At 40.5% G+C, this 14724-nt stretch overlaps 2 protein-coding genes across 3 annotated transcripts in view; one reads left to right on the top strand and one right to left on the bottom strand.

The window, feature by feature from the left end:
* Window positions 1-2573: 2573 nt before the first annotated feature.
* TSPYL4 (TSPY like 4) lies at window positions 2574-6727 on the top strand. Its single transcript, XM_021693178.2, has one exon. It carries the CDS (start codon window positions 2646-2648, stop codon window positions 3888-3890), a length of 1245 nt encoding a protein of 414 aa, XP_021548853.1. The 5' UTR covers window positions 2574-2645; the 3' UTR covers window positions 3891-6727.
* Window positions 6728-14187: 7460 nt separating this feature from the next.
* NT5DC1 (5'-nucleotidase domain containing 1) overlaps window positions 14188-14724 on the bottom strand; it is a 143059-nt gene continuing 142522 nt past the window's right edge. The window contains exon 12 of one of the 2 annotated variants that reach the window (XM_021693308.2): window positions 14188-14649. In XM_021693308.2, coding sequence (XP_021548983.1) covers window positions 14534-14649 — 116 coding nt within the window. In that variant the 3' untranslated portion in view covers window positions 14188-14533. The remainder of the gene's footprint in view (window positions 14650-14724) is intronic. The other variant, XM_021693307.1, reaches the window with a different exon arrangement.

Here is a 14724-nt window from a genome sequence, read left to right on the forward strand (position 1 = left end):
AAGAAGCCACTACGCAGCCATCCTTGTCTAGCTGGGATGAGTAGACTGATCTGCATAAAACCACCAAGAAAGTTAAAGATAGAAGGTAAATTCTAATTTGCATGGCGAAGGTCATAAGAGCTATAGAAATTCAGAGGACTATCAGAATGGTAAGGTGATAAGGAAAGGTTATGCATAGGAGATGGGAAGAGGCAGTTTGGCAATTAATATCTCACCATGAGTGAGTTAACTTCTCTGTGCTTCCTGGGTCCTTGTTTATGAAATTAAATGCATTAAAATGCCTAAGGCAATCTACATGAGGTAGGCTTGAATGGAGTTTCAAGAATGGGCAGGTTATTATTAGTGGAAAATGATTCCATTGACAGGAATAATTAAAGCTAGGGATGGGGATATTTCAAGTAGTAGAGATAAAAATCTTTTAAAAAACTTTGGTATATGCAAGGAGAAAAAAGGTTCACAGGTAGTAGCAGTGTTACCTAATTTTCTAATTTTCTTTTTTCTTTTTTTTTTTTTTTTAAGTGAGAAATGACACTCTCCTTTTTTTTTTAAGATTTTATTTATTTGCGAGAGAGAGAATGAGAGACAGAGAGCATGAGAGGGAGGAGGGTCAGAGGGAGAAGCAGACTCTCCACTGAGCAGGGAGCCCGATGCGGGACTCGATCCTGGGACTCCAGGATCACGACCTGAGCCGAAGGCAGTCGCTTAACCGACTGAGCCACCCAGGCGCCCTAATTTTCTAATTTTCTGTTGCAAATAGCAAATTCTTTCTTTCTTGTACGGCAAAGGAACTTTCATTCAACATTTGCTGCTTGTCTGCTTCTTGGCTCAGGTTATAATCCTAGCGAATTAATCCTTCCACACTGCAAAGATTTCTTAATAAAGGAAACAAGGCAGAGTAGTGTCAAAGAATAACCCCAAGTCATAAAGTCACTTAATTATAGCACATTGTTTACTTATTTACAAAGAGGATAAATCAGTAGATTGATTTCACCCCACAGAGGCAAAATAGGTTTTTTAAAAGAGGAAAAAAAGGAGAGAAAAGTAATTGTAGTCTGAGAAGAGTGAATCTTGTTTGCACAATTTTTATGGGTTATCTGATTAGCTGCAGCAGTCAATCTGGACAGTCTGTTCTTGAGTAGGCTGATTAGGGGTACAAAAATACCTTAATTGTTTATAAATTCTCTAGTAAATCTTTGTGAGCTAAACTAAAGCTGCATGAGAGGCTGTTCCTCTGTAATGTCTGCCAGTGTCTATCAGCACCTCATTCTTAGTTGCACAGGGTCTGCACTACTTCCCTCAATATACCTGCTACTTTTTTGTAAATCTGTTTCCCCTACATCCTTACTTTGCACTGGATCCTCTTCTGAGTCCTAATTTAAAAGTGATCATAATCTAGGGTGCTCTGTAGTGTAGTTTCTATTACGAAGAGTTATAATCATAAACATTTTTCTAGTATGAATTTAAGATGTTAAAAATATGCAAAATTTAAGTTTTCCTTCATTCTTGTATTCATCTAAGGATTAACACCAGTTTTTCTGTACTCCAGCAAACAAAACAACACATAGAACAGTACTGACATTACTGTTAGATGAATTGTATGAGCCAACTTGAAAAGAGAAATTTTAAGTAAATATTTTAACATTAACATTTTAAATGTTACTTAAAATATTTTAATTTGGACAATTAATAGTTTCAGTGCCCCAAACAGTTGATTATTGCTTCCATCCTGCAGTAAATTATCACAGGGGCAAATTTTGGCAAATATTTGCTGGCTTCATGCCCACAGGCATTATTAAAGCAAGAACTCCTTTTAGATTAGGATTATGACCTGAGAATAAGCAACATGTATGTACAATTTTGGAAATTAAAATCTGAGATCATGTCTTTTTCAATAATGCTTAAAGGCTAAATTTGCGTGCTCACAGGTGTGGGTCAACTCTAAGTAAGGAAAATACATTTGCTACTTATATTAGTTAAAAGTGAAGAGGTAATATTGTCCGACAGCTTCATAGGGGTTGCCCAACATACATAAATACATGAAATAATTCTTCATTATGTCGTTAGGATGAGAGAAGCCTCCCTTTCCACAGCTCCTAAGTTTTTAAATCAACACTTCTCTTAAGAAAGATGAAACTCTCCCCATCTCAATCTTTTGGTAATAGTCATGAATCTGTACATTAAAAAAAAGCAGGCATGTGAATTGCTGAGTCCACCTTACCATGCACGGAAGGCCCTATGAGCTGACGGACTTGAACAATTACTTAACCTTTCTTATCTTTTAGGTAAATATTTTAAGAGAAAATTAACAGTGTAGGTGGCTTAGAAATTCATTCAGAGCCTTAGAAATACACATTAACACAATTCTCACATGTTTGAATTTGGTCTGCACCCAGTCATGTAAACCAAATCATTCCCAGACCGACGAAACTCACATCTTACCACACAAAGACAAAGGCATACCCTTGACTGTCGCAATCACAAGGCTCAGCGAATTCTCGCGCGATGTGACGACGCCGCTGCCGTGATGTCACCGGTTGCCATAGCAGCATCCCTCCCGAGTGGAAAAGAGGGGCGGTTTGGGGCGGAGCGCGTCTTCTGCGGAGGACAAGAGACGCTCTCCTCCTGCAGGTCTGCCTTCTACCAAAATGAGCGGCCTGCATGAGGGCAACAATCTTCCTGTCGCTAAAGACTGCGACCTGGCTACTGGCGACCATGCCCCGGGACATCCGGACCTAAACCAGTGCCCGGGCGAGGAAACCGAGGCGACGCCGGTGATGGCGGACACAGGTGAGGGCGGCTTGGAGACCGCCGCGGAGGGAGGCGCACCCCAGAACCCCGCTAGTTGTGCCCCGGTGCTCCGCGTTCGAGTTTTTGGGAGTCGCGGCCGTTTAGCGACCAGATCGGGCCAGAAAGAGGTTCTTGCCACGGAAGGTTTGGCAGCAGCCCCTGCCTCAGCCTCCGCCGCGGTGGCGACCGACAATAGCCAGGAAAATGGCTGTCCTCGTAGAGAGCCGCAGGGCCCTGCTGGGGAGAAAGCTCTAGAAGCCTGTGGCGCAGGGGGGTTGGGGTCTCAGATGATGCCTGGGGCGAAGGCCAAGGAAATGACAAAAAAGTGCGCCGTTTCAGCGGCTGTGGAAAAGGAGGGAGGAGCAGAGGAGGTGGTGGAGGAAAAGAAGGTGATGCAGAAGGAAAAAAAGGTGGTAGGAGGAATGAAAGAGGAGACACGGGGCAAGGCCCCGAAGATCAATAACTGCATGGATTCTCTGGAGGCCATCGATCAGGAGCTGTCAAATGTAAATGCCCAGGCTGACAGGGCCTTCCTTCAGCTGGAGCGCAAGTTTGGCCGCATGCGAAGGCTTCATATGCAGCGCAGAAGTTTCATTATCCAAAATATCCCAGGTTTCTGGGTCACTGCCTTTCGGAACCACCCCCAGCTGTCACCTATGATCAGTGGCCAAGATGAAGACATGATGAGGTACATGATCAATTTGGAGGTGGAGGAGCTCAAACACCCCAGAGCAGGCTGCAAATTCAAGTTCATCTTTCAGAGCAACCCCTACTTCCGGAATGAGGGCCTCGTCAAAGAATATGAGCGCAGATCCTCTGGCAGGGTGGTGTCTCTTTCCACTCCAATCCGCTGGCACAGGGGCCAAGACCCCCAGTCCCATATCCACAGGAATCGGGAAGGAAACACTATACCCAGTTTCTTTAACTGGTTCTCAGACCACAGCCTTCTGGAATTCGACAGGATTGCGGAGATTATCAAAGCAGAACTGTGGCCCAATCCCCTACAATACTACCTGATGGGTGAAGGGCCTCGCCGTGGAATTCGAGACCCAGCAAGGCAGCCAGTGGAGAGCCCCAGGTCCTTCAGGTTCCAGTCTGGCTAACTGATGACCTTATGAGAAGCTCCTGCACAAGTCTCCTCACCACCTCCCCTTGAACCTATGCTTAGCCAACAGCATGCAGTCTTCTATCTGCTTTCTCTTCACACTGGAGTATTTTCTTTGGTTCTTCTAAATCTTCAACAATCAGTTGCAAGGTTGACTCTTATACGCTTGTGTTCTTCTTCCTCTGGACCTTCACGCTCTTCTGTATCCTGTTACATGTTCCAAGTGCATGGCCTTGCACTGCTTCTATGCCATGCACATGATGCTGTAGATAGATAGGCACTGCCTTCCTTTGCATGCCTTGAGCCCTGTCTGTGACCATGGTCTTTTCCCAGTTTTTTAAGTGGTTATCTACCACAAAGAAGCTTGAAATACCTTTGCAAATAACTAGCTGGGCTTCATACTTAATGCTGACTGTCCTCCTGATACCCATGTACTGTATGTCAAGTTCTTTGAATTTCACTGCTGCAAGATGAAGCTGATCTAGATGATGCCAGCCGTCAACCCAAACTGGACATTCTGGCTACCACTGACTGGCTCCTAGCTGCCTTCCTGGCCTGTGCCATCCACCCAGCTGGTTATCTGGCAGAATAAGGGGGCTGGTGGGGGCTACTAGGCATGAATGAGGTAACAGATGAGAGGTGTTCAGTGTTACTGCATTGGTCTTCTTTTGCCTTTGGGCATTCTGCTTTGTGAACAGGTACTGGTGAGTATGACGGTCTGTGCTATGGCCCACCCAAACCTGCTCTCGGCCTTCTGGGTAAGCTTTGCATAGGCACCACTGCCTGCTTCCTCAGCAACTATCTGTGGACTTAAGATCCCAGGCAGCACATAGGGAACTTCCCCTCAGATCCCCTACCCCATCAAGTAGTTATCTATAAACCCAATTGGCTGTTGGGCAGGTTGGGCAGTCATACATGATAGTGCCCAAAGCAAGGCTGGTAATGGTTCACTTCCAGCAGTTAGGCTTTCTGAGCTGTAGCCAACAAACACCCTTTATTTGGGCAACTTTGTTAGGTATCCCCCTCCTAACTCTTGCACTCATTCTCAGAATGACAGGATAAAGTTGCTAGGGTGGGGGCACTGAGGGAGAGGTGTTTCTGGTCTGTGGGGCCTCTTGTGTATCTGTCTCTATCTTTCTCTTCCCTCCCCCCACCACCTTGTTCTCTCTGCTTCCCTCTCCCACCCTTCCTCCCTCTCTGAAACAGTTACAGCTCAGAAACAGAAAACTAAACTGGCAAAAGCAGGCTTTTTGTTTAATTTGCTCTCACCTTGTGTCCAGAGGGAGAAAGGTACTGTACAATAGACTCCAGATCTTTTAATTGTGCTCTTCTGCCCTCATGCCTCCCCCCTACTTCCTTTTTAGTAGGGTCTGAAAGGAGACCTGTAGGTTGTTTAGTTATGAGCAGTGTTCTTTTGGGCCAACTTTGATGACCCCACCCTTTTTCCCTGTCCACTTTCCAAAACCTGTGTTTCTTGAGTTGAGTTTGAGAAGCAGAGGGGAAAGACAGGGGGCCTCACAGTGATGGATTTAAGGCAGACCCAGAGTAGGGTGTGGTCTAAAGCAACCAAAACTTAGTTTCACTCTACTTTTTTAAACATGGAAATTTGGCGGGGGGGGGGTGGCCTTGGATCACTTAGAAATAACCCCAGGGCAGCATTTCGAGGGTCACCTCTGTCCTCTATTTTATTACTGCTTTGATGTCCCCGGGGCCTCCATCCTATGGCCTGGCCTTCCTGGCTCTCCCTCCTCCACTTCCGCATTTCCTTCCCTGCTTCTCTCCCAAAAACGGAGCAGGCTGCAGTCTACACTGTGGGAGATGCCAGGCTACCCTCCTAGGGCGGTATGGGGATGTGTGGTGTCTGGATTTCCAGGACAGGTTCCAGTAGGTGGGACAGCAGTGCCGTCAGGGCTGTCTTACTTGGGTGGTATATAGTGCTAGTAATGACTGCCTTTCTCCTTTTTTTTGAAGGCTTTGCTCTAAGCTCTAAGTGTGTTTGGGAGGTCTGGGCACAGCAAGTGGGGAGGATGCTGTGGGCTGAGGAACCTGAAAGCCCAGAAACCGAAATGAACCTGCTGTGGAGTAGTCTTGGAAAGGCACAGGGAAGACTGGAACCCTGCAGGGTTGGGGATGGTGGGGAGAGTCCCTGAAGCTTTTCCCGGGAGAGGTGGGAGAATCAAAGTGGTTGATGTTTAAAGAGGATGCTTGGAGTAGTTTTCCCTAATTCCCTTGAATTCGCCAGTAGATTTTTATACACAAAAATGCAAGTCTGGATGTTTTCTCTCTATTATTATAGGAGTGTTCTTTTCTATGTGGAAGATGAATGGTATATGCTGTATTTGAGTAAAATCCTATTAATTCCTTTCTCTATTTTTGCTTGCTGGCAAAATTGACATTTACAGGCCTGCTTTTTGCTTGTAATTGAGAATGTGTGCAAAAATATCAAACTTGTTCCTGTGCAGTATGACACCTGTGAATATTCATTAATATTATCAGCTTGTTCTGGCCTGTCTGTATATATAGTTCTAAGAAATATAATTTGAATGTGATCTTTGAAATTTTGCAAATTGTTGCTTTGTCTTGTGAAAGTAATCTCAAAAAGAAAAACATAACTCTACTGTCTTGATATTTCTTGCCCTAATAATAATGTTGTACTTGACATTTTATGTTCCTAACCTTAAGTGTAAGTACTTGTAGAATTGCTCTGTCAAACTAAACAAGGATCATTAAGTACTTTAGTCTTCTTTGTGCTCAAAGGAAAAATAGTCTGTCGCTCTGCTGTATTTCTTGTTTTCACCAAAAAATAAAAATAAAGTTCTGTGTTGTCTAGGCTAATAAAAGGTTGGGAATTCATTAAAGTTATAAAATTGTCACAGTAAGCGTTTTCCTGAAGCTTCAAAAAAAAGCCACCAAATTTCTAAGACATTTTTTTCTTGGAAAAGGGTAAATAAGAAGCCTAACTAACTGCATGCTCATGAACATAATTTTTCCTATTCAGCCAGTGCAGTTATTGAAGGTAATTGAAGCACCATTTCTTGATTTTAGTCATTTACTTAAAATACTGTTTTTAGTAGAAAACATTTTTGGCTTTTTAAGTTTTTATTTTAATTCCAGTTAATTAACATACAGTGTTATATTAGCTTTAGGCCTACAATATAGTGATTCAACAGTTTCATACATCACCCTGTACTCGTCTTAGCAAGTGCACTCCTTAATCCCTATTACCCATTTAACCCATCCCCTCACTCCCTCTCTGGTAGCCATCAGTTTGTTCTCTGTAATTAAGAGTATTGTTTCTTGATTTGTCTTTTCCCCCCTTTCCTTGTTTTGTTTCTTAAATTCCACATATGAATGAAATCATAATGGTATTTGTCTTTCTCTGACTTATTTCACTTAGTGGAAAACTTTTCTTTTATAAAGATTTTTATTTATTTGACAGTGAGAGATACAGTGAGAAATACAGTGAGAGAGGGAACACAAGCAGGGGGAGTGGGAGTGGGAGAAGCAGGCTTCCTGCTGAGCAAGGAGCCTGATGTGGGGCTCGATGCGGGGCTCGATCCCAGGACCCTGGGATCATGACTTGAGCCGAAGGCAGCCGCTTAACGACTGAGCCACCCAGGTGCCCCTGTGGAAAACTATTCTTAATGCACCATTCTTGTTTACTACATTTATGTTAACTGATCTTACTCTTTTCTCAGTGAGCTTAAGATAGACGTTTGGAAGAAATTAATCTTTGTGTATTCTGTAAGTGCTTAATTTCTTTTCCTACAAGTGTGTTGCTTTAAAAAGAATAAAAAAAATTGTGACTGACACAGTGTCTAGAAACAAATGATCTCAGACATCTCAATCTAATTACCATAATGTTTTGCTGTTCAGCAGTTGTCACATGAAGGTTTGGAAGCTAAATACTTCTGCAATCTCTGGAGTTGAGGGAGCTATGGATATTGCAAGACCTGTGAAAAGGAATGGTATTTTTAGCCATCTAAACAAAAATTTTACATAAATGGCCCCAAATTATTATTAAACAGACCTGCTGACTCTTGATGCAATCCATACTTGGAAGTTTTACTTAAGTATAATTTCTTCTAGGCCTGGAGAACTTTAAGTTTTAGAGAGCTAGGTTTTCTTTGCAAACTCTACACCCAACTTAATCCTAAATTTTCCTTATAGTGTTCATTTTACCTTTTCAATTTAGTGATTGATTTTTTTCTGCATCAACCACTTGTGTCAAGCATTTTCTCTTATCCTTTTCTGGACATGGTCAGAAAAATATCATTTTTGTTGCCCTTGGTTTATTACCAGCTTTAACCAATAGTATTCATTTTTCTAGTAGGTTGGTGCCCCTCGATTGTTAGATTACCATGGTTTCTGTTCTGTTTAATAAAATTAGACTCAATTAGACATTATGTAGGTTTCACTTTACTAGTCAGTTGGTTTACTCCTATATCCCTGTTCCATTTCTTTTCATTGCCTTGTTTTCTTTCTCAATTTGGTCCTCTGTTCACCAAAGAAGTATCATTTGGTCTGCTCAGGCCATATTGCCGTTAGTAGGGTCATTCTTCATAATTCCCCTTGTGCCCACAAAACAGAATCTCCTTGGGCATTCTTTTCCATTTCTGGGTATTCAGCTTAGACCAGACTGACAAAAGGCTTCTCTAACCTTCCTTACTCAGGGTCCCTTCTCCCCACCACTCCTGTCGCTGCTACTGCTTCTCCTTTATCTCTAGTTGACTCCAGTTTCTGTAATCAGTGTTTATCATAAAAACAAACAAAAATTACCTGTATTCTTACTGAATCCCCTGCTCCACAGAGTCACAGTTTGAGCCTTGGATACCTGATTTGCGTCAGAGATACCGTCTCTGGTTTGACAATCTCCAGAAATCTGAGGTATGTCCCGCACATCCGTTTGTGTTCTCATGTTACTTTCATAGTCCTGACACAGGTCTTACTATCTCCATTTAAATAGTTGAGAAAACAGGCTCAGAAAGTTGAAGTAAATGTGCCTAAGATGCAAGTCACAGAGACGTGAATTTTTTTATTTCAAGCCTAGGGTATCTTCCATTATTATAAACATCTGTACTAAATTTGTCATAAAACAAAAATCGTATTTATGTGAATAATCAGGACTCAGTTGAAGTTATTCTTCATTCATGATTGGTCTTTGAAAGGGGTACTTTTTTTTAACCACTTAATACAGGGTTCCATACAGTCACAGATTAAAACACTACTGAAATTTACAAATGCAATTTTTTTTTTTTTAAAGATTTTATTTATTTATTTGACAGAGAGAGACATAACGAGAGCAGGAACACAAGCAGGGGGAGAGGGAGAGGGAGAAGCAGGCCTCCCGCGGAGCAGGGAGCCCGATGCGGGGCTCGATCCCAGGACCCTGGGATCATGACCCGAGCCGAAAGCAGATGCTTAACGACTGAGCCACCCAGGCGCCCCAATCTTGATAACTGCTGCAAAAATAAATGAAATTAGCAGTTTGTTGCCTTCATCAAAGGGAGTAAATGTACCAAAAGGACTTTAAATATTATATTTATGAAATTTAGTTGCTAGGAACTATAAAGAAGTGTTGACATTTGTATTAAATTTAGAGAATTTGAATATTTTTTAATTGATTCAACATGGTGATTGCTTTTAATAGGCACTTAATTTATTTTAATTAATTTTTAAATTTTTTTTTTAAAGATTTTATTTATTTATTTGAGAGAATGAGACAGAGAGAGAGCATGAGAGGGGGAAGGATCAGAGGGAGAAGCAGACTCCCTGCTGAGCAGGGAGTCCGATGCTGGACTCGATCCTGGGACTCCAGGATCATGACCTGAGCCGAAGGCAGTTGCTTAACCAACTGAGCCACCCAGGCGCCCCCCCTTTTTTTTTTTAAGTACAATCTACCCCCCCAATGTGAGGCTAAACTCACACCCAAGATCAAGAGTCTTCTGCTCGGGCGCCTGGGTGGCTCAGTCATTAAGCGTCTGCCTTCGGCTCAGGTCATGATCCCAGGGTCCTGGGATCGAGCCCCACATCGGGCTCCCTGCTCTGCGGGAAGCCTGCTTCTCCCTCTCCCACTCCCCCTGCTTGTGTTCCTGCTCTCGCTATGTCTCTCTCTGTCAAATAAATAAATAAAATCTTTAAAAAAAAAAAAAAAAGAGTCTTCTGCTCTACCGACTGTGAGCCAGCCTGGTGCCCCATTCTTCTCTTTATTAAACTTTATTAAGCTTTAATCTTTACCAAGAAAGTGCCAAGGCCAAAGCACCGATAAAGTAAAATAAAGTCTTTTTTTTAAGACTCTGAGAACAGGTGCATGGTATAAGAACCTGACTGCCAAGCAGTCTATGTGATATTGTAGTTGTCATTCTAATTAATGACCCAAATTCTCTCAATAGGCCCAGATATCCCATCTCCCATTAAGTTTACTTGGATCAGTTTTCATTATTCCTTTTCCATTTTGGTTTCCTCAGCATCAAAGGGGAAATTTGCTAAGTGTGCAAGGTGAATGTTTGAACCTGAATATGAAGAAAGAGTAGACCTGCTTACTAATAACTTTAGTTTATGTGGCTTCCAAGAAGAGTAGACTTCATTATATGTTTTAGGACTCCCATGGTTCTTGGTTCTCTGTTTTACTCTTCCAGGTAAGTTCTATGTTATAGATCTTTGCTTTAATATTTTTAACTAAATTGTTACTTTAGGACAGAGCCTGTGTATTTCTAATCCCTCACATGTCCTAGCATGATGTGACTGTTAAATTGAAGTGTGGTTTTAGACTGAGAATTTGCCCCGATCTTTTCCAATGTTGGAAGACTTTTATGTGTCAGTCAACTAAGGGCATGAATTTTGGGGTGAAACTTGGGCTCATGTATAGACTCTGTTCCTTAGTAACAGTACAATTTTGAGCAAGGATGTTATTTAACCTCTATGAATTTCAATGTCCTTATCTGTAAAATTTTAATAATTATACACACCTCATAGGGATGCTGTAGGGGATAAATAAGGAACATGAAGTAGCCTGGTGAAGAGTTAAGCACTTATAGCCATTATTTCTGCCATTATTTCTAGAGACCAACAAGAGATACCTTTTTGAATTCACCCTATGTGGACTGGACCATGCCCAAGGATTTTCATGGGCAGCACAGTGGGTCTTATGGTAACGTTCTTCTCAAGACTCTGAGAAGAGGTAAGGGAATGTTACTGTAACATCACATTTAAGAAAAAGCTATCCATGTGATTCTAATATAGTCAAGGTTATTATATCCAAAGAGAGTGTGACATTCTATTTTATGCTGGTTTGTTATATACAATAATCATATAGATTTTTCATTCAAACCAGTTCAATAAATGTGTGTGTATACATGTATGAGTGTGTACATATACATATATGTGTGTATATATATATATATATATTTTTTTTGCTTTAAATACATGTATTTAAAGTTGTTGGATATGAAAATTGGTGGGGAAATAATACCTGATTTCAAGTTTAAAAAACTCAGAAGTATAGTTGACCCTTGAACAATGTGGGGATTAGGGCCCCCTCCCCCATACATAGTCAAAAATCCATGTGTAATGTTTGACTCCCCTGCCAAACTTGACTACTAATACCCTACTGTTAACTGGAGCCCTTACCGATAACATTAACACATACTTTGTATATGTATTATATGCTATATTTTTATAATAGAGTAAGCTAGAAAAAAGAAAATGTTAAAATCATAAGGAAAATACATTTACAGTACTGTATCGAGAAATATTTGCATATAAGCGGACCCGTGCAGTTCAGACCCATGAATTTCAAGAGTAAACTTTAGTTGATTTTAGATTGCAATTCATGGTTTAACTGAAGTTTCTCTACCTCAATATTCCAAAAACGAAATTCTGACAAACTGTTACCACTGTGACATTCAGATCTTACCTCTGCTGATGAGACCAACAGTGGCCAGCAAAGAAAATCTAAAATCTCTTGCATTTATTTGTAGTTATCTTTCAGATGATGAATGTTTGCCTTATGCTAATATTAAACTTAAGTCCTCCGTCCATTTACACAATTTTCCTGCTTTCTTGCTTCATTTAACTTTATTAAAGAATATATAGCTTTTCTTCTCTAATATCTTTTTAACTTTTACAGTGCCATTTTTAAATTATTTTTACTTTTCAGATCCAATTAGAAACACTGGCACTTTTTAGAAAAAATGAAATAAAAAAACTTAAAAGTCTAATTATCCAACAGAAAAACAACATTCATTAGAAGAACTGACTCTGCTAGAAGGGTATTAGGAAACTTGGAAATAAAACTCTAACCTTGTCTTTTGACAAGATGGAAAAAACTGAGGTCAGTTAGATATATATGGTAACTTGTTCAGATCCCTTAGGTAAGTACGGGTAAAAGTAGGATGGGAACTTCTGATTTGAGTTCCATTTTTTTTCAATCCTTAGTGACCAAAAAAGTGCAATTAACATATTTAGGGGTTCTCATTTTTCATATTAATAATAAGTTTATAAGCATTTAAAGATACATTCTTAGGGCACCTGGGTGGCTCAGGCGTTAAGCGTCTGCCTTCAGCTCAGGTCATGATCCCAGAGTCCTGGGATCGAGCCCTGCATAGGGCTCCCTGCTCAGCGGGAAGCCTGTTTCTCCCTCTCCCCCCCCCCGCTTGTGTTCCCTCTCTCGCTGTGTCTCTCTCTTTCAAATAAATAAAATCTTTAAAAAAGAAAAAAAGATACATTCCTCTTTCCCATTGACAAAATAAATCAACATAAGGGAAAACAGCTTTATTTTTAAAGAAATTAAATATCTATTTGTATACGTCAGACAGCATCTTTCACTTAGCCCTAAGCTGACTGTGTGTTCGTTATCATATTCCAGTAAGATTTTGGAAATCAGTTTTAAATACATTACCATATACTTATTAGTAGATATCAAACAGAGCTACTGACACTGAGGAAAAAATTTCAGTAACTGTTTACCCACCCTGAGATACTCATTCCCACAATACCTTTGGGATTATTTGAGCATTTAAAAATTTAATGAAATATTTATCTTTTCATTGCATGCATCAATATGTTAAGTTCTCTGCTACAATCCAGGTAAAATAATGATAGTGACCATTGTGTTTTCTGACACTGTCCATGATGGACAGAGCGAAATTATAACATAAAGAGTAGCCAGGAATTTATTGTAAACATCTGGCTCCAGACATCTTGCCACAAGTAGCTACTATTCGAGGACTATACGAAGCACATGGAACACAATAATCCTGGATTGTAATATAACTATGAAACCTCTTAAAGCATTTTTCCCAATCTTTTTTTCATTACTACCCCCCCCCGAGAAAAATTAAATTCAACCAAATTAAATTTAATTAATAAATTTAACTTTAAGTTCTGTTTTTCCCTAATGAGAGAAATTAATGCTAAAGAGTAAGATTTACTGGGTAGGGTTGAGCTTTGGAGGGGCACAATTCATTGCATTATCTAGTATTTTTTTCACCCCAAGAACCAATTTTTGTCCCATTGAGAATATATACCTTAAAGTGAATGAAAATTAATTATATAGCCTTTAACATTATTGGGGGGGGAAAAACCCTTATGAGTAACATTAGAGGTTGAAATAGTTGGCTTCTCATCTCATTTCTGTCCCATACTGGCTGTGTGGTCTCACAAGAAATCCTCTTTAGCTCCTTGTTTTGGAAAACTTAAGAATAGCATAAAACCTGATAGCTTGGATAGCCTATTCTCACTAGACTCAGTATTTCTGGTTTTAAGTGGAAGGAACAGATAGAGATCAATTATTCTCAATTCTGGCTGCGCTTTTCCTGGGGCAGGTAAAAGATGTCAGTGCTCATCTATATTTCCAGACCAATTAAACCAATCTCTGGAGGTTATGGTCTAGCTAGTGATTCTTGAACTTTAGTATATGAATCCACTAATATTAAAACACAGGGTGCTGGGTTGCATCCCCGACATTTCTGATTCTGCAGGCCTTGCATGGGGCCTGCAAATTTGTATTTCTTTTCTTTTTTTTTTTTTTAAAGATTTTATTTATTTACTTGAGACAGAATGAGAGAGAGAGAGAGAGCTCATGAGAGGGGGGAGGGTCAGAGGGAGAAGCAGGCTCCCTGCCGAGCAGGGAGCCCGATGCGGGACTCGATCCTGGGACTCCAGGATCATGACCTGAGCCGAAGGCAGTCGCTCAACCAACTGAGCCACCCAGGCGCCCCCAAATTTGTATTTCTATCAGATTCTCAGGTGATGCTGTGCTAGTGGTTTGGGGACTACACTTTGAGAACCACTGGTCTAGGCATATGTGTAAATTGTGTGTGTGTGTGTATGAATACATGTATGTATTACACAGGTGATTCCTAATCCTCAGATGAATCCTAATCTCAGAACTATTGGTATAGAAAATATTAAGGTTCTTTTCAGTTCTAAGATACTGAGATTTTAATGTAATGAGAGTTGTTGGGCATAAAGATGGTCTATCCAGAAAGGAGACCTATGGAAAAAACATCAATTTCTTGGTCAGTTATCATTAAGAATTTGTTCCTATAAAGCATTTTATAGTATTTTTTGAAAGGTAACATTTTTACAGTAGACTTGCTGCATATATAGTTCTTCACTTCAGTTTTCAGTAAGGACAGTTTATTTGGTTGTCAGTGTCTCATTATTTGATAAGATCAATGGAGGGTTTGGATAGTAGCCAGCTGTTTTTGAATTGCTTGAAGAAAACCTTGAAAATTTGTAGTCCAGGGGTAATTCTGGGAAAAAGAACAATTTTATTATTTTCCAGATCTCAAAAGGCCATTCATAAACATAAACAAATCAAAATTTGA

The sequence above is a fragment of the Neomonachus schauinslandi genome, chromosome 8 (assembly GCF_002201575.2).
Source record: "Neomonachus schauinslandi chromosome 8, ASM220157v2, whole genome shotgun sequence".
Taxonomy (NCBI): Eukaryota; Metazoa; Chordata; class Mammalia; order Carnivora; family Phocidae; genus Neomonachus; species Neomonachus schauinslandi.

Coding starts and splice junctions, on each gene's coding strand:
- TSPYL4 (XM_021693178.2), top strand. CDS start 2,646: ATGAGCGGCCTGCATGAGGGCAACAATCTTCCTGTCGCTAAAGACTGC.